The sequence below is a fragment of the Amphibalanus amphitrite genome, unplaced genomic scaffold (assembly GCF_019059575.1).
Source record: "Amphibalanus amphitrite isolate SeventyFive unplaced genomic scaffold, NRLGWU_Aamphi_draft 000199F_arrow, whole genome shotgun sequence".
NCBI classification, from domain to species: domain Eukaryota; kingdom Metazoa; phylum Arthropoda; class Thecostraca; order Balanomorpha; family Balanidae; genus Amphibalanus; species Amphibalanus amphitrite.
In genome coordinates, this window is record NW_024881694.1 from 24,206 (window position 1) to 44,392 (window position 20,187).

The 20,187-nt window shown below is 48.7% G+C and overlaps 2 protein-coding genes and 1 long non-coding RNA gene across 5 annotated transcripts in view; 1 reads left to right on the top strand and 2 right to left on the bottom strand.

Moving 5' to 3' along the window:
- Positions 1-12,293, bottom strand: part of LOC122384807 (gamma-tubulin complex component 2-like) — a 26,481-nt gene extending 14,188 nt beyond the window's left edge. The window contains exons 1-2 of one of the 3 annotated variants that reach the window (XM_043372552.1): positions 12,275-12,293; positions 596-695 (exon numbers count right to left, since the gene is read on the bottom strand). In XM_043372552.1, the coding sequence (XP_043228487.1) occupies positions 596-651 (56 nt within the window). In that variant the 5' untranslated portion in view covers positions 652-695; positions 12,275-12,293. Of the gene's footprint in view, positions 1-595; positions 696-786; positions 862-12,274 lie in introns of those variants that run through there. The other 2 variants (XM_043372550.1, XM_043372551.1) reach the window with 2 other exon arrangements.
- Positions 5,329-12,026, top strand: LOC122384806. Its single transcript, XM_043372549.1, has 2 exons — positions 5,329-11,653; positions 11,868-12,026. The coding sequence occupies exon 1, from the start codon at positions 5,335-5,337 to the stop codon at positions 10,915-10,917; it is 5,583 nt and encodes a 1,860-aa protein (XP_043228484.1). The 5' UTR covers positions 5,329-5,334; the 3' UTR covers positions 10,918-11,653; positions 11,868-12,026.
- Positions 12,294-13,759: 1,466 nt separating the features above from the next.
- Positions 13,760-18,412, bottom strand: LOC122384808. The gene is made up of 3 exons (XR_006257091.1): positions 17,141-18,412; positions 16,151-16,518; positions 13,760-14,361 (listed from the first exon to the last, which is right to left on the bottom strand). It is a non-coding gene; the product is annotated as an uncharacterized LOC122384808 (long non-coding RNA).
- Between the last annotated feature and the right edge of the window lie 1,775 nt (positions 18,413-20,187).

The following is a 20,187-nucleotide window of genomic DNA, read 5'->3' on the forward strand; positions in this document are numbered from 1 at the left end:
ATTCTAAGGGGCTAATGCATTGGTATGCCCCCTTAGAATTTGTGACGTCAGCGGAGATCTAACGATTTTTAAATCTTTTACTAAAACGTTTGGCAGCACGCGGTGGTATATGCTGCTTTGCGCGCAACAAATGCCGCACCTTCAAATAAAGTCGCTAGGAACAGCGGAGATCCCAAAAAGTAAACAAAAGTAAAAGTCTAATATCTTGAAAACCGGTGAATATTTTTCGATGAAATTTGGTAGATATTCATTTTTGCTCTTTCTGAACCGAGCGACATCACTTTCATGCCAATTCATTAACTTTTTTGAAGGTGGGAGGGTCCCTTTAAGGATGAAGGGTTAAAGGATATGTTTAATAATTTTTTTGTTAACATAAATAAAAAATGACAAGCAGCAAGACCAGCTTTGTTTACCACAAAGACACAATAATGTATGAAGTGGCCGCTGCTGTGCTTATTTCTGAATGCATGACCAAAACCACAAATGGATTTATACAAATGGTATAGTAGCTATGAAAGAGGAACTTCGAAGACAACATCTTATAACCAGGGCACTTCAGCTCCAAACAGAAGACAAATGAATAAATTATACTTACCCTGCATTTTTTAAAAGGTCATTCAAATACTGCTGCAGTCTGAATGCAGAACTCATGATGTGCTGAGCTGATTTTCAGATTATGGTGATGCTATTGTGACCTGAAAAAAAACATTGACCAATCAATTGTAAATATCATTATAAATCACTTTCCAGCTTAGGCCCTAGGTAATGGGCATGCCATTGCCATACAGTTTTTTTTTCAATCAAACTTACACATTATTTTAGTGTAGGGGGTAGTGGGGGGCGACCCCCACCGGACACGATTTGGTAGCCGAGGTCTGTGACGTCAGCCGGGCGTGAAGTTTTCCCTTCACCATAGGCTTCACACACAAACCGGCCGAAGTTCATGCCAGGATAGCCCGGCTTGAAAGTGCAAAAATGATTAAATTTTGCCCTCAATAGATTCATTGCTTCATTTTATAACTAAAAACGTCCGTTATTAGGACTCAATGAAGGTAAAAAGTACTCAAAATCGAAGTTTAAGAAAATGCTGTCCGAGCACAATCTGGTAACATCACGTGACCTCTTTTAAGCAGAATGTATATAATTCAAGGATGTTATTACACGATTGCTGCCTAAAACATCATAAATAATACGCTTGTAACATTTATTGGGCCTTGGTAACAACTGGATTTCCATTACGTCATGGGTGATGATGTCACACCACGGGTGACGTTTCACTGCTGCTGCTGCTGTCCACGGAGGGCAGCGTTTGTGAGTGGAAAACAGTAGCAACATTGTAAATGAAGGCAGTATTGGCGCTTATGCTACATATGAAATTTATAACAACATATTGATATGGGCCTTGGTAACAACTGGATTTCCATTACGTCATGGGTGATGATGTCACACCACGGGTGACGTTTCACTGCTGCTGCTGCTGTCCACGGAGGGCAGCGTTTGTGAGTGGAAAACAGTAGCAACATTGTAAATGAAGGCAGTATTGGCGCTTATGCTACATATGAAATTTATAACAACATATTGATATTGGTGAATGTTTATTTTTGTTACTTTTCATAAACCCTCCATTTCAGAGGGTCTGCATGCAAAATTTCTGTTATTTTTTAGAGTCAAGCTATTGTACTAAGGGATTTATTTTGGCAATTTAGTCATTTGTTAGGTTATAAGGCTGCAGAAACTTTTAGTTGAGGTTGGTATCCATTATCCAGTTGCAGCTATAATCGTGTCATATTTTGTATCATTTTCTGAACATGTAAACACCTACCTATATGAATTCAAATTTTGTGATTGTAGAAAAGCAGTTACCCTCACATTGCAGCGGGGATTAGAACAATTAACCACACTTGTTATACAAAAAGCCTGTTTGCCATCAATTTTGGGAATCCAAATTGGGTATTGGTAAGGTAGATGTAGCACAAGCTGCCCGATGCACGAGAATGGGTCTTTCTAACCAAACCTTACCTAACCTGACCTACAACCTACAGCCTTAAACCTAAAATTTACAACCTACGACCTAGTCCTACGGTATGGCATATCACAACAGCTTGTGCTACGTCTGCTAGTGCTACCATGACCCAACTTTGTGCCAATTCATACCAACTTGGGATGACAGTCACTGCAGATGACAGATGTGTGCTGACCATGCAGGTCTTTGTTACAATTGCAATTCTATTGTGTTACAGGTTCGGCGTTCTACAGCTGCGACCCGCCATGGCTGGGCCACCGCAGCGGCATCACCTTCAGGGTGGACCTGCCCGTGGCCACCCGCCGGTCGGACCCGCCTGCAGTCCGCAGGGAAGCTGCCCTGCGAGCCATTGCAGAGCTCCCGCACCCGGACGTCACTATCTGGTCGGACGGCTCGGCTCGCGGCGGACGGAACAGGGCGGCGCAGGCGCTGATCCAGTTCCACCACCTCAACAGAGAAGAGACCGTGCGCGCTCCTGCAGGGGCGGTCTGCTCCAGCCTAAGAGCAGAACTGACCGCCATGCGCGAGGCGTTCGCGGCTGTGGCCGGCCTGGAGGACGGGGAGTTGGCATCGACCAAGTCGGTCCGCCTCCTCACCGACTCAAGGTCTGGGCTCCAACTACTTGGCCGCGGCCCAGCTAACCAGACCATGGCCCTGGCCGCCGAGGTGTGGAGGCTGCTGAGTGCTGAGCACCCTCACCGAGAACGGCACCGAGACGGTGCTCCAGTGGGTGCCAGGCCATGCCGGGCTGGACGGCAACGAAACCGCCGACCTCCTGGCTGGCGAGGCCACGGCGGGCGACCAAGACAGCGCACCGATCGACCTGTCGAGTGCGCGGGCCGCCGTCACGCGCCATGTCCGGGAGCTGTCGCGACAGAGGGCAACCGCTGCCCACCCGCACCCGGACCCCACGCCTGGCCACGACTCCCTGGCGCGCTGGGGTCGGTGACGCTGTCCCAGCTGAGGACCGGCACATCACCGCTGACCCGTGACACGCTCCACAAGATTGGCCCGGAAGCCGACGACGAATGCCCCGCGTGCGGGGAGCCCGACCGCGCGGCGCACCTACTGACCGATTGTCCGGCCTATGAGGCGGCCCGCCGCCGCCGCTGGGGTGTCGACCCTCGCCTGGTCGACGTCCTCGGCGGCCCGGCGACGAAGGTCGTCACCTTCATCGAGGATGTTGGGCGGACCGAGCCGCCGCTCGACCCGCCTGCGCCGCCGCCCCCCTGAGCGGGTTGGCAATGGGATGCAGAAGAAGAAGAAGAAGCAACTGCCAGCGCGCCACGGCGGCGAAGCCGAGTTCCGCCGCTGGACCGCCCGCGCAATGGCCAGCACAGACAAGAGACAACCGAATCACAACACCTACAATTACGTTATTATGGTATTGACATTGTTACAATTAACCCTGCTCTTTCGAGCGTGGATGCACGCTGAAATTGTCGCATAATTCCATGCAGCTTCCACCCTTCTGCAATACAAAGTTTGAATACAAAGTAGTCTTACAATAGGTTTAGAACTTATGTGCAGATTGTCGATGCTGGTTGACTTGATGATTGGAATTGTGTTTATCTGTTTATCTGTTTTGACTTAAATATATGGCCATGTACTATGGCCTACCTTGGGAAGTGTCTCTGATTTCAACAAAACATTTTTCATCAGGATACGCTGCAGGGTACATAGTACATACGTAGTGAAAATTTTGAGCATGTATGGGTGCGCATGTGGAGATGTAGACTGCGAATGAGACGGACTACGACGGTTTTTGAACCAATTAAATCTGATTGACAACATAATGTAGGATTAAAAACTGACTGTCAGAAGAATATTCACAGAATATTCACTTCACCCAGTACAACGAAAAGGGAAAGTCAGGAAACAGGCAGGGTACATCTCGAAGATCAATCAAATTGCAGGTGCCGATTGGTTATGGATCATTGTAGCTCAATGTACTGCCTTGTGCTGCTTTATTGATTGAAATTGCTTCCAGCTTGTATTGAAAGAAGTCATTATGGAAGAATTAAAAAGGTTTTTGAAAAATTTAAATACTTTGAATTGATATTTATGCAGAATTATACACCCGTATCATTCTTTACATGTCAATATTTGTATATTATCTAGCATATAAGAAAATAGTGGCCTCAAGTTTCTAGAAAATATCTGATTTTACTCTCAGAGCCACTGCAGATCCCTAAAAAGTTAGGAGCCGTCTTCATTATTGAATGTATAAACCCAAATAAATTATCACTGCTCAAAAGTGGAAGAAATGACAAATGAAATAAAGTTTTCCTACAGCGTTGCAATCCAGATTTCAAGATAGTGATGGGCGCACTAGAAAGCAAGTAAAAGTACTCCACAAGGCAAAAGTAAGGAACAAGAATATCCTTATACTGTTTCAGAATTCGGTAACAAACATTTTTTGTGTGTTTTAAATACCCGAATAAATCGATTCCAGAATCAGTCTTGATAATATTATATGGTTTTTGTATGGTGTTAGTGGTACTTGAATGACCAAAGTCAGTACATGTCCATCACCTTTCGATATTTCCGTGGTGCTCGTTCCCATTTCATAGCTGCTCACGGTGTTTTCTGCTGACGTCATATGGTGCTGCTCCACTAGCGCCACCATACGGCGTCAGCTGGCGAATTATCCAGTTAATACCAGAGCCCCATTTATTGCTTCTGTTTAAGTCATAACATTGCAAAACGCAAAGTGTATCATTGTGGTGACCTCCTTGTGACCCTTTTTATTTTTCTTTCAGTGTGGCACAAGCATGTGACGCAATCGCATGATACGGACGTGTGTTGCCTGGCCTGATTGCATGTACCTAATGCCTGCTGCTTATCTGCCAGCAATTATTCACCACCACCGTCAGAGGCAAATACTTCTGGTGCGTAATTCTCGTTCGTTCTGTTTCTATCAGTGTTGGTGTCGTTGCAACAGTTCATGGCATCGTAATCTGGCCCTGCTTCTGTTTATGCGCAAACTTTCATCATTTGTCTCTATCACTGCGTGTACATTGTCTTGCGCTGTTGACCCGTGCATGTCGCCGTGGTTGGCCTAACTAACGGGATGTTGCATGTGTGTGCTTGTTGCTGTTTCAGAAACCGCTAGCAGCGCCATTCATATTCCTTTTCCACGTCTCCATTTTCAACCCTTGATTGTTCAATTTCCATTCCACCCACATCCGACGCAATACAGCGAACAAATGGCAAGAGCGCGTTTACGAAGTTTGACTTTGACTGAATAATGAACGGTGAGCGGTGGTGACAGTTTCAGAGAATCAGAAGTATTTATTGCAGTTTTGAAAATGGATCCAGAACAGTTGGAAATGAAGAGTGAAGCACAACTGAAGTCACTGAAGAACAGTCGAGCAAGGAAGCTAAGCACCTTGACCAGAACAAGAAGACGATCGTTCATTATCATCGAAGCCAAGGGTAGTCGAACTCAGCTGGGAGAACTGCTCAAGGATCTTGATGTTGCATTGGATGCTGTGCAGGAGGTGCATGACCAGTATACCGCCTTGTTGAGCACAGCTGAAGAAGTGGAAGCAGCTGAGCTGTACATCAAAGATGTGGAGAGGCAGCATTCAGAAGCTGTTGAACGGATTCGTGAGCACCTTGAAGCCAGAAAGGATGAGGCCCCATCAACGGCATCAAGCAAGTCCGCAATCTCAGGAAAGTCTGGAAGTTCTGTGAGTCCAGAGGAAACTAAAGCCAGGGAAGCAGAAATCCAGAGGCGCTTGAGGGAACTGGAGTTGAAGAAAACCCAAGAGCGTCTTCAGCTAGAAGCACAAGAACAAGACCTAGCCAGAAGAAGAAAGCTGATGGAAGCAACAGATGCTCATGAAATGGCGAAACTGGAAGCAAGCCTGCAAAGAGCAGCATTGGATGACCTACAATGGGAACGGCGGGACGATTTCGTTGAAGGCCCGTGCTCTGAAGAGAAGACCGCTCCCCAGGTAAATGAAGAGTGTGCTCTGAAAGAGGATGGTCAGCCCAGAGGAGCACATCAACAGTGTGCAGTATTCAGCAAGAGCATCCCTAAGGTGAAGCTTCCACAGTTCAACGGAAATCCCCTGGAATGGTCGCAGTGGTTTGGCCTTTTCCAAGCTCTGGTAGACTCTCAACCGAATCTGTCAAACACAGAAAAGATGGTACACCTGCAAGCGGCAGTCACGGGTTTGGCACAGAAGACGATTGCAGGGTTCTTGTACAATCCTGAGCTTTATCAAGAAGCTTTGGCTGTGTTAAAGGAAAGATTCGGAAGAGAAAGGGATGTGGTTCGAGCTCACTTGAACGCAATGTTCAGTGCACCTCGTATAAATCAGTTCAGTGCTCCAGCCTTGGAAGACTTCTATGCCACTGTCAACTGCACTGTTACAGTGCTGCAGAGTCTACACTATGAAGGAGATCTGCACAGCCACGAGAACTTGCAGAGGGTTGTCGAGAAGCTCCCATCTGATCTCCGTCGTGAGTGGAGCAAGTTCGAAGTGGAGCATGCTCGTGACACTCCTTCTCTGGCTACCTTCTCTACTTGGCTGGGTGGACAGGTAAGGATAGCGCTGAACTGCGCGTCTTCTTGTACTACGTTTGAGCGACGCCCCAGTGCAAAGCGGACCGCTCTGCTGACAACCAGCGAGAGACAAGATGTGTGCAGTTGTTGCGGAGAAACACATCATCTGGTGGAGTGTCAGACATTCCTCAGTTGGTGTGTCGACACAAGAGCTCAGTTCGTGGCACGCCAGAGATTGTGCTTTGTGTGCCTGGAGCCGGGCCACCGGATTCGAAACTGCAGGTACGCAAGACCATGCGGAAGGAATGGATGCGTCATGAGACACCACGAACTATTGCATGGAAGTAAGCGAGTGGTGGGACCAGCGTCGTATTCAAACGTGCTTCCATCTGACAGAACAGAGACCTCTCAGTCCCAGCAAGAGTTTCGGGTGGACACGTCAACGAAGCGCACAGTCACGTCCACTTCCTTTCCTCGGCCAGATGACAGCGTGACGTTGTTGCAGATAGTTCCGGTGCGTATACACGGAGAAGCCAGTGACTTCCAGGATGTCTTCGCCCTGCTTGATCCCGGTTCGCAGACGTCACTTTGCACCGCTGATGTATTGTCGTCTCTTAAGATAACAGGTGCCCGAAGCAACCTTTGTCTTCAAAATGTCGAAGGGACTGGCGTCCCACATAGTTCTCAGAGAGTGAGGTTGATGGTCAGTCCAGGTTGTGACGCCAACTGTGAGTCGACGATAGAGGTTCCTGAAGCATTTTCAGTTCCGATGATCAACGTGAACCCGCCACACATCACCGCAGAGCAGAAGGCCTCATGGAAGCACGTCTCTGACCTGAACTTACCTGACTACAAGAACGTAGAGATCAAGCTGCTCCTTGGAGCCAACGTGTTAGAAGCAATCCTCCAGGAAGAAGCTCGCGTTGGTGCTCCTGGACAACCAGTGGCCGTCAAAACGGCGTTCGGCTGGACTCTGACGGGGACAATCAGAGGCCTGGTCCCCGGGAGGCACCGTGACGTGATGTTCATCCGGAAGAGTGCAGTGGATCCGGAGCTGTCAGCGGCAGTTGAAGAATGGTGGACGACAGAGTCTTTTGGAGTGAAGGTAAATCAGCAGTCGGCCAAGTCACGTGAAGACGAAAGAGCAGAGAAAATCATGGAGGAGACGACGAAGTTGGTCGACGGAAGATACGAAACAGGACTCATCTGGAGAACAGAAGGCGTACAGCTTCCAGACAATCGCGCTATGGCCGTTCAACGGTTGGAGGGTCTGGAGAGAGCACTCCTGCGCCAACCTGTGAAAGCAACTCAGTATCAAGACATCATCCAGAGCTATCTAGATCTAGGTTTTGCTCGGAAGCTCACCAATGAAGAGTTGGTGCAGTATCATCCGCGCAGATGGTTCTTACCACACCATCCCGTTAGCAACCCTAACAAACCTGGCAAGCTAAGACTTGTTTTCGATGCTGCCGCAAGCTGTCGAGGAACTTCACTGAACTCGGAGCTGCTTTCTGGACCAGACATGCTCTTGAGCCTTCCAGGTGTGCTTCTGAGGTTTCGTGAGGAACGTGTCGCACTGGTGGGTGACATTGAACAAATGTATCACCAAGTCCGCGTGATCACTGAGGACCAGGCGTCCCTGAGCTTCCTGTGGAGGGAAATGCAACAAGAGAAGCCACCAGATACCTACACCATGCTTGTGACAATTTTCGGAGCAAAATGTAGCCCGGCGTCAGCTAACTATGTTCTACGTAGGACAGCTGTGGAACATGCGACGGGCACCGATGTCTGTAACAGAGCGCTGGATGCTGTTCATCGAAACTTTTACATGGATGACTTCTTGAAGAGTGAAAAGTCCGTGGAAGCTGCTAAGGCCATGCGGCGAGAAGTAACCGATCTAGTCTCAAAGGGTGGTTTTCGGTTGACGAAATGGAGAAGCAGCTCTGAAGAAGTCCTGCTGGACATTCCCGAAGAGGAGCGTGCCCACGGAGGTACTCTGAGGAAAACGGAGAGTGTCCTGGGATGTCCCTGGAATCCCACTGCTGATTCTCTGGGAGTACGTGCAATCAATGCAGGATCTGTCCTTTCTAAACGTGGAGTCTTGCGAGCTGTAGCTCGGCTGTTCGATCCGCTGGGACTGGCAGCCCCGTTCACTCTCCGAGCAAAGCTGCTGGTGCAGAAATTGTGGTCGAACGGCTATGGATGGGACGATGAACTGAAGGACAACGAACTGAAAGCTTGGATGGACTGGGTCGCTGAGCTCAGCCAGTTGGAGGACCTGGTTGTTCCACGATGGTTGGGAGGGAGTGGTCAAGACAGTGATCAGCGTCTGGAACTGCACGTGTTCAGCGACGCGTCTGAGTCAGCCTTCGGCACCGTTGCTTATCTGAGGGTGTCGAATGGTGGGGAGTTCAATGTGACGTTGGTGGCAGCCAAGACCCGAGTGGCACCTTTGAGGCAGATATCCATTGTGAGGTTAGAGCTTCAGGGGGCAGTGATGGCATCGCGATTAGCAGCGTCTCTTCGTGAAGAGCTCACCTACGACCTGAACAGAGTGGTTTTCTGGACAGACAGTAGAGTTGTGCTGCGGTACCTGAGCAACGAAAGTCGCAGATTTCATACTTTCGTCGCCAATCGCGTGGCAGAAATTCGGGAAACGTCCAAGGTTGAGCAGTGGTACCACGTACCTGGGGAGCAAAACCCGGCAGACGCGTGTTCTCGGGGTCTCACAGTCCCAGAACTGGTCACAGATGCAAGGTGGATGTGTGGACCAGAGTACCTGAAGTACGACGAAGACCATTGGCCATGCCAAAGCGTACCAGAACCAGTGAGTTCAACTGATCCGGAAGTACGTATCTGTGGCACGACGAGCACCGAGAAGCAGTCCGAGGCGGTCCTCCCGGATCCATCAAGATTTTCATCCTGGCTAAAGCTGAAGCGAGTTGTAGCATGGATGAAGAGATTCGTGCGAAATTTCGCCGCACGAGCTCGGCCGGCGTGTTATGAGGGATCAGCTGGACCTCTTTCAGCGACCGAACTAAGCGAAGCCGAGACAGTTATTCTGCGGGATCTGCAGCGACGTCACTTCGAGAGCGAGGTTCGCGCACTGCAATCTGGAGAGACCGTCAAATCCACCTCACTGCAACATGTAACACCATTCCTGGACAGCGATGGTGTACTCCGCGTCGGTGGACGTCTAGACAGGGCACCGCTGACATTCGCAAGCAAGCACCCAGCGATCCTCCCTGCTGACGAACAAGTTTCTCGCCTGGTCATCGCAGATGCACATCGGCGGGTGTTCCACTCAGGTTTGGAGCGAACGTTGACTGAGTTACGCTCGCAGTTCTGGCTGTGCCGAGGGAGATCCCTGGTGAAGAAGGTCATCTACGGCTGCCTCGTCTGCAAACGGAGGCGCTGCAGCCCTCAAGTGCCGATGATGGCAGATCTTCCAAGTGCTCGGTTCAACGACGAGCGTGCGTTCAGCTCAGTAGGAGTTGATTACTTTGGGCCAATGATGGTTAAGCGTGCTCGCTCAACAGAGAAGCGCTACGGAGTTCTCTTCACGTGTCTGGCTACGAGAGCTATACATCTTGAGTTGGCACAGAGCCTGGACACTGATGGCTTTCTGCTGGCTCTGCGGCGTTTTCTTGCACGAAGAGGGAGGCCAAGATCATTGTTCTCTGACAACGGCAGCAATTTCGTCGGAGCAGAACGTCAGCTGAGAGAATCCCTCATGGAGTGGGAGCAGACAAAAATAGTTGATATGTGTAGCCAGCGAGACATTCAATGGCACTTCATACCTCCAGGAGCACCTCACATGGGCGGCGCGTGGGAACGCCTTGTGGGAAGCGTGAAAAGAGCGCTAAAGATCGTGGTGGGAGAGACCGTTCTGACTGATGAGGTGCTGCACACTCTACTGACAGAAGTCGAGTCAATGCTCAATGGGCGTCCTCTGACGTACGTCAGTTCAGATGGAAGAGATCTGGAGCCTCTTACGCCCAACCATCTGTTACTTGGATGTGCTAACGCCAACATGTCCCCAGGAAGGTTCCAAAGCAAGGAAGTAAACAGCAGGAGGCGTTGGAGACAAACACAAACCCTTGCTGATCAATTTTGGAAGAGGTGGCGGTGTGAATATCTTCCCTCTCTACTTCCTCGAGTGAAGTGGTTGAGAGAACGAAGAAACCTGAAGGTGGGAGATGTTGTGTTGATGATCGAAGAAAGCGCTCCACGAGGATTCTGGCCCCTGGCGAGAATCACTGAAGTCTTCCCGGGAAGTGACGGCCGGGTACGTTCTGTTGAAGTGAAGACAGGTTCAGGTGCTGTCTACCGGCGGCCGGCGGCAAAAATATGCCTCTTAGAAGAGTCATCCGACTGAAAACCAAGGTGTCCTTATCCCAGCAATGCCCGCCGCTCCTGACCATCCATCTGCCTCTTACCTTGAAAGCGGTGGATGAGCAGACGACGGACGACGGTGGCGACGTCCCGAGGATGCAGCTGGACCGCAACGGCGGACCTGTGACCGAGCTCCGGGAGAAGATGATGAACGGCGTGCCGGATCCAGGATCACGGCTGGCGCCGCTATGCTGATCGCCGCACGGTGCGCGGTGGCCGGACAGTATGAGCGTGTTCTGTGGGTGAGCCGTTGGTGATGAGAGCCGGAGAGGGTGTCACCATTCGTGGAGTGAGTGGTGAACCCGCCGATCATGCTCGTTAGGGCTAAGGCTCTCCATCGGTGCAGCTGTGGTGTTGAGACTGAGCGACACATCAGCGTGATGTGTTCAAGACAGTGCCATTGCATATGTGGCCTGTGCGCTGGCTGAGAAGTTGAGCGAGCGGACGATATATACTAGAGATGTGAAAGTGTGATGCGCGGTGGAGTGTTGCTTTAGTTTGCGTGGCGCCGACGGAGTAGTGTGCGCTGCCTCGCACACGGTGGGGAGGATGTGGTGACCTCCTTGTGACCCTTTTTATTTTTCTTTCAGTGTGGCACAAGCATGTGACGCAATCGCATGATACGGACGTGTGTTGCCTGGCCTGATTGCATGTACCTAATGCCTGCTGCTTATCTGCCAGCAATTATTCACCACCACCGTCAGAGGCAAATACTTCTGGTGCGTAATTCTCGTTCGTTCTGTTTCTATCAGTGTTGGTGTCGTTGCAACAGTTCATGGCATCGTAATCTGGCCCTGCTTCTGTTTATGCGCAAACTTTCATCATTTGTCTCTATCACTGCGTGTACATTGTCTTGCGCTGTTGACCCGTGCATGTCGCCGTGGTTGGCCTAACTAACGGGATGTTGCATGTGTGTGCTTGTTGCTGTTTCAGAAACCGCTAGCAGCGCCATTCATATTCCTTTTCCACGTCTCCATTTTCAACCCTTGATTGTTCAATTTCCATTCCACCCACATCCGACGCAATACAGCGAACAAATGGCAAGAGCGCGTTTACGAAGTTTGACTTTGACTGAATAATGAACGGTGAGCGGTGGTGACAATCATGGAAGTCACGTGACCAAAGGTATAGCAGGGGTTGGGACAAGCACTCAAAGGATTTCAAGTTTTTTAATTAAATTATATAAGTTTCATGATGAAATTGATAGAATGTATTTTTTCCTAATGAATTACAAATTTTCGTATGTAAAATATTTTCCTTATGGGCGAAATTCTCCATATAAGAAATGTCAGTGACGTCACCCGGGCTTTACTGGGCTTTACTCAAAACATCGGACCTACCTGTTTCTTATAGGTATCTTGGTGGGGGGTACCCCAATGCAAGGCAGTATATACCAGGTAGAATCATCCCAGTGCGCAGCTTTTCTGCGCAGGTGGCGGGATGACGTCACCGAGGGTGCACAGCCGGCCGGCGCCGGCCGACGCCGCCGCGGGATCGCTCGGCGGGGGCGGCTATTGAAATACAAAGCGAAAAGAGTATGATGGAATGAAAAAAGGGCACACATGGTTAAATTGAATCGAGGTAAGTAAGGTAAGGTCAGGTTAGGTTAACAGACTATATTCAAGCTGCGACTGAGACTACCGACGGGTGACAGTCGCGGATATCACGGGACTCGGCAGACGGCAGTATGGGCCCCCAGATTCGCCGGTGGGTGGCCGTCGGGTGCGCCGGTGTTGGCCCTATGATAGATCGGTATAGGGTACTCAGAGACAGGGCTTTTATGACAGAGTGCGGCCCACAGAGTCGTCGGTTCGAAGCCCCTACAGGTGCCGGTGTGGAGCAATGAAGTGCGCTGAAATGGAGTCCCAGGCCCGGGCCGGTATGGGACCCAATGGAGCTCAACAAGACTATTGAAGAGCTTGTGTGGTGCTTTCAGTAGACCTGTGGAGCCCTTGACCGGCATGGTACTCTGGGATGCCGACGGGGGCCCTCAGAGTCACCAGTGGGCGGTCATCGGATGACGGATGTGCCGGTGAGCGGGCCTTACGAGTCGCTGATATAGAAAAGCCCTACAGGTGCCGGTGTGTGGCTATGAGAGCCCTGGCGTTTAGTTTCAGAGGCAATTATTGGACCTATTAAAGCTCAGCGAGATTTAAGAGCTGTCGTGGTGCCTTCAGTAGCCTGTACAACCCTTGAAGACCGGCGTGGTACTCTCAGGCGCTGATGAGTGCCCTCAGAATGGCCGGTGTGGGCCATCAGAGGTGCCAGTGTGCCGTGTGGGGCCCAAAGAAGCACTGGTGTGGGGCCCTTAGAGGTGCCGCTGTGGGGCCAAAAGGGTCGCCGGTGTGGGGTCCCAAGAGGCGCCGAGATGGGGCTCATGCAGATGCCGATGTGGGGCTATGAAAAGCGCTGGCGTGGGGCTCTCAGATGGCGGTATGAGACCTATCAGATCTGAGCGTGACTATGTGAGAGCTTGTGTGGTGCCTTCGGGGGCCCGTGGGATGCCTTCCGGAACCCTGAGCGGTTCTTAGAGACCGGCATGGTACTGGTACTAAAAGACGCCAGTGGGGCCCTCAGAGTCGCCGTTGGGCGACCGTCAGATGTGCTGATTGGGCCTCCTCGGGGGTGCACAGCCGGACGGCGCCCGCCGACGCCCTCAGGGACCGCTGGGCGAGTAGCAATATAACCCGCCGCTGTCATGCAGCGACAATAATTTGACGTCTTGCTGACACCGTAACTCTCATTTTTTTTTCGTTGAAATTGCGAGGCGCGCAATTTCATTCCTGAAGTCATACTCAATGACAAGCTTACGAATAACAAAACAGTTTCGACCAATATCACTTCGCATTAACCACCGTTGAAATGAATACGCAGACGACTTTACACGGCTTCCACTTCGCACATATACCGTTGTTAACACTTTCCAAGTTTCCCAACATATTAACACAAGAAGCAGCGCAATGCATCAAGTATTTTAGAATAGAATACACTCCAGATGCGACAGAGACTGCTGCCGGGTGCGAGCTGAGGATATCTAGGGACTCGGGGCTGACGGCCCTCAGAGTCGCCGGTAAACGGTGGCCGGTGGGTGATCCTCAGATGTCATATCATGGGACTCGCCAGTCGACGGACAGCACATGAGAACTCCACTGGGGACTGACAGGCGACAACACATGATATATATTACACAGCTCTTCGAACGGCGGAGATCACTGCTCTTCGATGACTGTGACCAGCTTCTCTGGCTGACGACGGCAGCGACATTGCAGGTCCCCGCAAACGGCGGCGATAGGCAGGAATCAATCTGGAGCTGGCTGGCCCCGGCAGACGGCGACGACCGAATTGCAGGCCCCGACAGACGACGGCGATGAGCGAAGGTCCAGAAAGACGGCGGCGATGAACGGCACTCATCTACTTGTGCACACACCTGCACCAGCACAGGGAGGACAGATATTAACATTAAGCACATGAACAGATGCACAAACGAGTACACAAACCCATGCTCTTCCCGCTCACTGGCACATGATAGGAGAACGCACAGCCCAGAGGTATATTTCTCTCATAGATATGCACATCGCACATGGACACACACAAATAGCATACAAAACATCAGACATGCGCATGATCATTTTATGATTCTTCAAAAAAGTTTGAGGTGAGGTATAAGTATCATTGTTCCTATTGTTAGTCCTAACAAAACAACAATGATACTTATATCTATGGTTGTCCTGACAACCATCCCTGTGTTGACTGTTGAGTGATGCTGTTATTGTCACAGTTTTCCAGCCAGTTGCTTCTCTCATCGTCATCAGGGTTGCCTGACCCTTAGACTAAATCAGCACTGACACTTCTAAGGGTAATACAAAATCTAATGACAAATGAAGAAGTAGCTAGATGAAATGTTGAGACAGGTTTGGCAAATACCCTAGGTAAGTCTAGCATAACACTAGCAATAGTAATAAATCTATTTCTTTGGTATAAAAATGAAATGGTCCATACTACCCAGTAAACATGCCGACGTCGGCCCGACGTCGGCCGACGTCGGGGTGACGTCGGCAACTCGGCATCAGCATGCCGACGTCGGCCCGACGTTGGTCCAACCTCGGCACGACGTCGGCTGGATGTCGGATATGCCCGCATGTTCCGACGTCCAGCCGAGGTCCAGCCGACGTCGGGCCGATGTCGGACCGAGATAAATTGCTGAGGTCCAGCCGACGTCGGGCCGACGTCGGGGCGACGTCGGACCGACATCGGGCGCTATTTTGACCGTTAAAATAATATAAAATGCATGTTTCATGTTTCATAAAGAGCTTCTGTATTCAAAATATCCTCAGGAAACTCAAATCTTCCTCCACGCCGCAACCCCCTGATCCGGACTGGACGGGAAACTTTATCCCATTTGGGATTGCCCGTAAGCCGAGCTCGCCCGTAGCCGGGTGCGGTGAGTGCTTGGGGGCTGCTCGGCCTATCCTTTGGTCAGGCTCAGCCCCGGCAACTCACCAGGGCCGGGCCCAGTTCATATAGAAAGGCCAGTCGGCAAGTGTCACTTTGCCAAAGTGCCACTTATCAAAGGGACACTTTGGGAAACGTTGGTGCAGGTGTGTAAGAGTGGCTATATGAATCCATTGTGGGGTCGCCCTTTCCAAAAAGTGTCACGTAACAGCAATGTGACCAGGGACTCTATATGAACTGGACCCAGGGTGCTCGCCAAGAAGACCAATGTCTCCATCCTATAATCCTTCCGGCTCTGAAATGGTCTTGTCAGACCGAAAGGGCATAACCCAACAAAACAAACCAAAGTCGTTAGCTGGCTGCGTGGTGTAGTGGTTAGCGCACTAACCTCGCGTTCGAATGACACGGGGTTCGAATCCCATCGCCGGTTGATGCTTTTGGCGTGTTGTCCCAGTAAACATGCTGACGTCGGCGACTGGGGGGCTCGAATCCCGCCGCCGGTTGATATTTTTGGCGCGTTGTCCCAATAAACATGCCGACGTCGGCCCCGTCGGTCCAACGACAAACGATCTCGTCAACCTCGGCAAACGATCTCGGCCCGACGTCGGCTCGACGTCGGCTGGACTTGGGCTGGACGTCGGAACATGCGGGCATATCCGACGTCCAGCCGATGTCGGGCCGAGGTTGAACCGACGCTGGACCGACGTCGGGCCGAGCCTCGGCCCGACGTCGGGCCGACGTCGTCATGTTTACTGGGTACTTACCAGGCACCAAGAACAGTTGGTGCTTTGCCTCCGCCATCAGCCACAGCATCACTGGATAGGTTGCTGGTCGGATGTCTGGATGAACATTTTCAGAAGAACAGTGCTTGGAACAGACTGCTTACATTGAGAAATCTAGCCTTACAGCATGTTCTTCTCTTTGGATAGGTTATAGATACCTTTAAAAAGTTCAGTTCATCATTTGCTTTGATCGACCACATTACCATGACTACAAGTACAAGTTGATAATGATCTGGCTATGACTTGGCTCAACCTCACCATGGATTAGGTATTCCTGAGGATTAGGAATACTTCATCCATGACCTCACTCCATTTTTCACAGTTTATGCTCATTGCTCACAGACCAAGATCTGAAAAAGAACATTGTCACATCAATATAGGACATAGGAACCTATACATACCAATCAAAACCTTGCAAACTTCTCACAGGTATTGTAAAATCCCATGATTGAACAAAATAAGGCAATTAGGAAAACATCACATCAAATAGTTATCGACTTTACCAAGAGTCTAGACTTTTAGCCACCTAAATACCCAAGAAAATGGTTTCAGACAAGAGCAGGTATGCTAGTACGCGATCTAATGATCTAATTTTCTGTTCACCACACCAACACGAGCATACTGATAACTGAGGCGCATTGCCGCATTGTCAATAACTTAGGCATACAAATTACAAACATTAACTTCAGCAGGCTCATGCAGGCAGAGACAGGTATTACAAAATGAGAAAAGGTCGACAAGATTTACTTTGTGAGACGCTGAGAGCTTCCTTATCAATATTATCAAAAAAGAGTTTAAGTTCTAACTTCAAGCTGGAGCCTGTAATCTCAATAAACAGTTAACTAGGCGATAATGCACCAAAGACTTATAGGAAATGTTCCCTAGCTGCTCTAAGTAATATCGGATATCCGTAATAAAGTGTATTAGGTCATATCTCCAATAAAAACCACCCAGTGTGACATATATACTCACAAATAATATAATATCAACGGAATTTATCACTGTTTTTCAAAACTTTTTGTTTGAAACATCTGCGCCAGAGCCGTCAATTCCGTTAAAATGTCCTCTAAAACACTGCAACGATTTGACATTGCCCACTAATTCACTGCAAACACTAAAAGGCATTTCTTTTCTCAAAAAGCATTCAACAGCCAATGCTAGTGAACAAAAATGAAAGAATAACTGCTGTTCTTTGATTTGAAATGGATTTTTATGTAGAGAAACATCAATTTATGACACAACAAGCCAGGATCAAAGTGCACCCTCGGTGACGTCATTTGTCCCTGCCGCCCGCTGAGAACCGTGCACGCAGGGCCCGATGGGGATGACTACGGCCTGCCCCAATGGATGTCACTCCACTCTCCAGTCAGTCCAAGGTTGGAAAAGTTGCCATTTTCTGGTATCAGGATGCAGCATGGAATGGCACAATTTGCTAGTTTGGGTAATCTGGATATCAATACTATATGATTGCCATCATTGCATAATTAAACTCAAGAAAAGAGACAAGACAGGCCCATTTTCACTATACACAAAAAACTCTTACATGATTCAGTTTTTTACCATCAATCACGACACCTAATTTTATTCATTAGGAATCTAAAATTTGCTAAAAATTATTCCTTTGTACAGGGCCCAGGCCCCAGGCTCAGTCACCAATGCCGTTATGTATATAGGATTTGGCAGCACTGGCTGGAGTTAACGGCACTGATATCAAGGATACCTCTTTTATTTGCATCCAAGCTAATCATGCCCAATGATTTTGATACCTACCGTAACTGATCATGAATGTTGCATGAATGAATAATGATGAAGGAATGAATAAATGAATGCTGAATAGTTTTGAATGTTACCAACTGTGGTATATGCACATATACAGCATTTTGAGAGATTGAACCCAGGAGTTTTTCCAGACACATAATCCAGACCATCCAGACAGTGGGCAACAAGTGACAAAATAAATTGACATGTTGGGAGTATCATTCCGAGCTTATCAGTTTGATTTGCGCATTGCTCTTCTATACAAGGAAAACAGTTCTGTGAGTTATCTTAACTCAAAAAGTGTTGTCTATCAGAAGAGAGAAAACAGCCATTAATTCAAATTGAAGCTTGGTGGAAGACGGAAGCAACTGATTGCGAACAATTTAAAGGCAGAAATTTATCATTCGTTGGTCCATGGTTAAAGGAAATAGTTCACTTTTTAACATGGGTTTTGAACTGGAATAGCAGTTCCGTAGCTTGGGCTGAGACGAGCATAAATCAGGAGCTTTTACAGCCCAACGATCACCCTAGGCAAAGATATTCTATTTCTCGTCCCGAAAAAGGTGTCTTGCGTTGAGGATGTGTGCCTTGCATATATTTCCATCCAGTATGAAAAGAGCATGGGTCCCGAAAATTCTTCAGAAACTAGAGAAATTATCTACGAGAACTCTAGAGAAATTCTCGTACTGATCAATTAGGACGGGTGCGGTTATTTTTTCTCATCTTAGTTTGCTATTTTGGCGCGATTTTGACAATTTCTGGCGCATTCCACTTATTTACTTTAGCGGCCATAGGGCAATGGTTTACTAACGGGAGATGTGATGAATTGCTGCAGCAATACTTGAAATATAAGGAAGAAGTGAAGCAATTATGATCCCTATTATTTTCTATAATGACAGAAGGAACGTGGAAGAAAAAACATTTTGTGCAGCATGTGAAAACAAGGAAATAGAATGAAAGAAGGGCTGCTACTTTTCATGCTCCCGAAACCAGCCATCTCATCATCATAGCATGGTAATGATAGTTAAAGTTAATGTTAAAAAAGAATAGAAGGAGCTGCTGCAAAGGTCTTTGTGATGCCTCAAATCTGTTAAGTCAAGTCAGGCATGCTCTTACAGACTGAACGTTCAAGTTACGAGACCCCATCATACTCCAGTGGCTGCATGGTGCTTGAGCTTGTCAAATACTTAAGTTTTGCTCAGAAATTGTTTGCTTTATTAGTTTCTTGAGTTTCACCAGATAAAGATGCAGGGTTGGCTGATTTGGTGTTATCCTTATTAAAGTGCACTGTTTGTGACAAGATAATGGAAATTGTAACCTCAATAATGAAATTTCATGCTGTCAAAGCTATGATATGTTGCCTTGAGTTTGAAATCAGGCAAACATGGATTGAAGCTGTTTTCTAAAAAAAAAACTGCTTTTTAGTAACTTTCACCCCATAATTTGTACTTATTCAATCTCAGAATGGGAGCAAGGCTGAATCACAATTATCTTTTGGGAAATGCTCTACAAAACTGCATTGCTTTTATTTCTGTGGCATAATTTTGCACCTAATTCAAAGACTTTCTCTGGTGTAGTTTGTAAGATTGTTTGAACTTCTACTTTCTGACCTGTTTGGTGACAATAAATCCTGCAACCTATTTGGCTTATTTACCCATCTCTCTTGCCATTCCTACATATTTCATGTCAGTCTATTGCATAAATATTGTGTAGTTAACATACTTCATGATATACAAATGAATGGTACCTATAGAAGCTCGATGTGGGTAAATGAGAACCAATGAACCTATGTTTTTTTACAATGGCATAAAGTCCTCTTGTCACGGCCATGGATATCACAGAAGATTTTGCTGAACTGCGCAAGAGAATCCTGTGCAAGGAAATGTTTTGTGTGATTTAGCTTAACAGCATAAATTTTATTTTCCCAGTTTAATTGGAGCTCTGCTGGAGTTTGCTGATGACAGGATGCTGAAGGGTTGAAGCTGGTAGCTCTGGCAGGAGTACAAGTGTCCACCAGCTCAAGATCCGACGCCGCCGCGTCGCCGCCGTGCGGCACTCCGCGGAGACGGGGACGGCGGTCATGGTTGAAGACACCGCATTTCCCGCCTGGACTGTCCGGTCGGAGACTGGTAATCCCTCCGGTGAGCCGCACACCGTGGAGCTAGTTACTGCACCGCGCGTGTCCACCCGCAGCGCAGTGCCAGCAACGGTGCCGTGAGTGCGACATCTGCGTGCATATGACGCAGTGCGACTGTCACGAC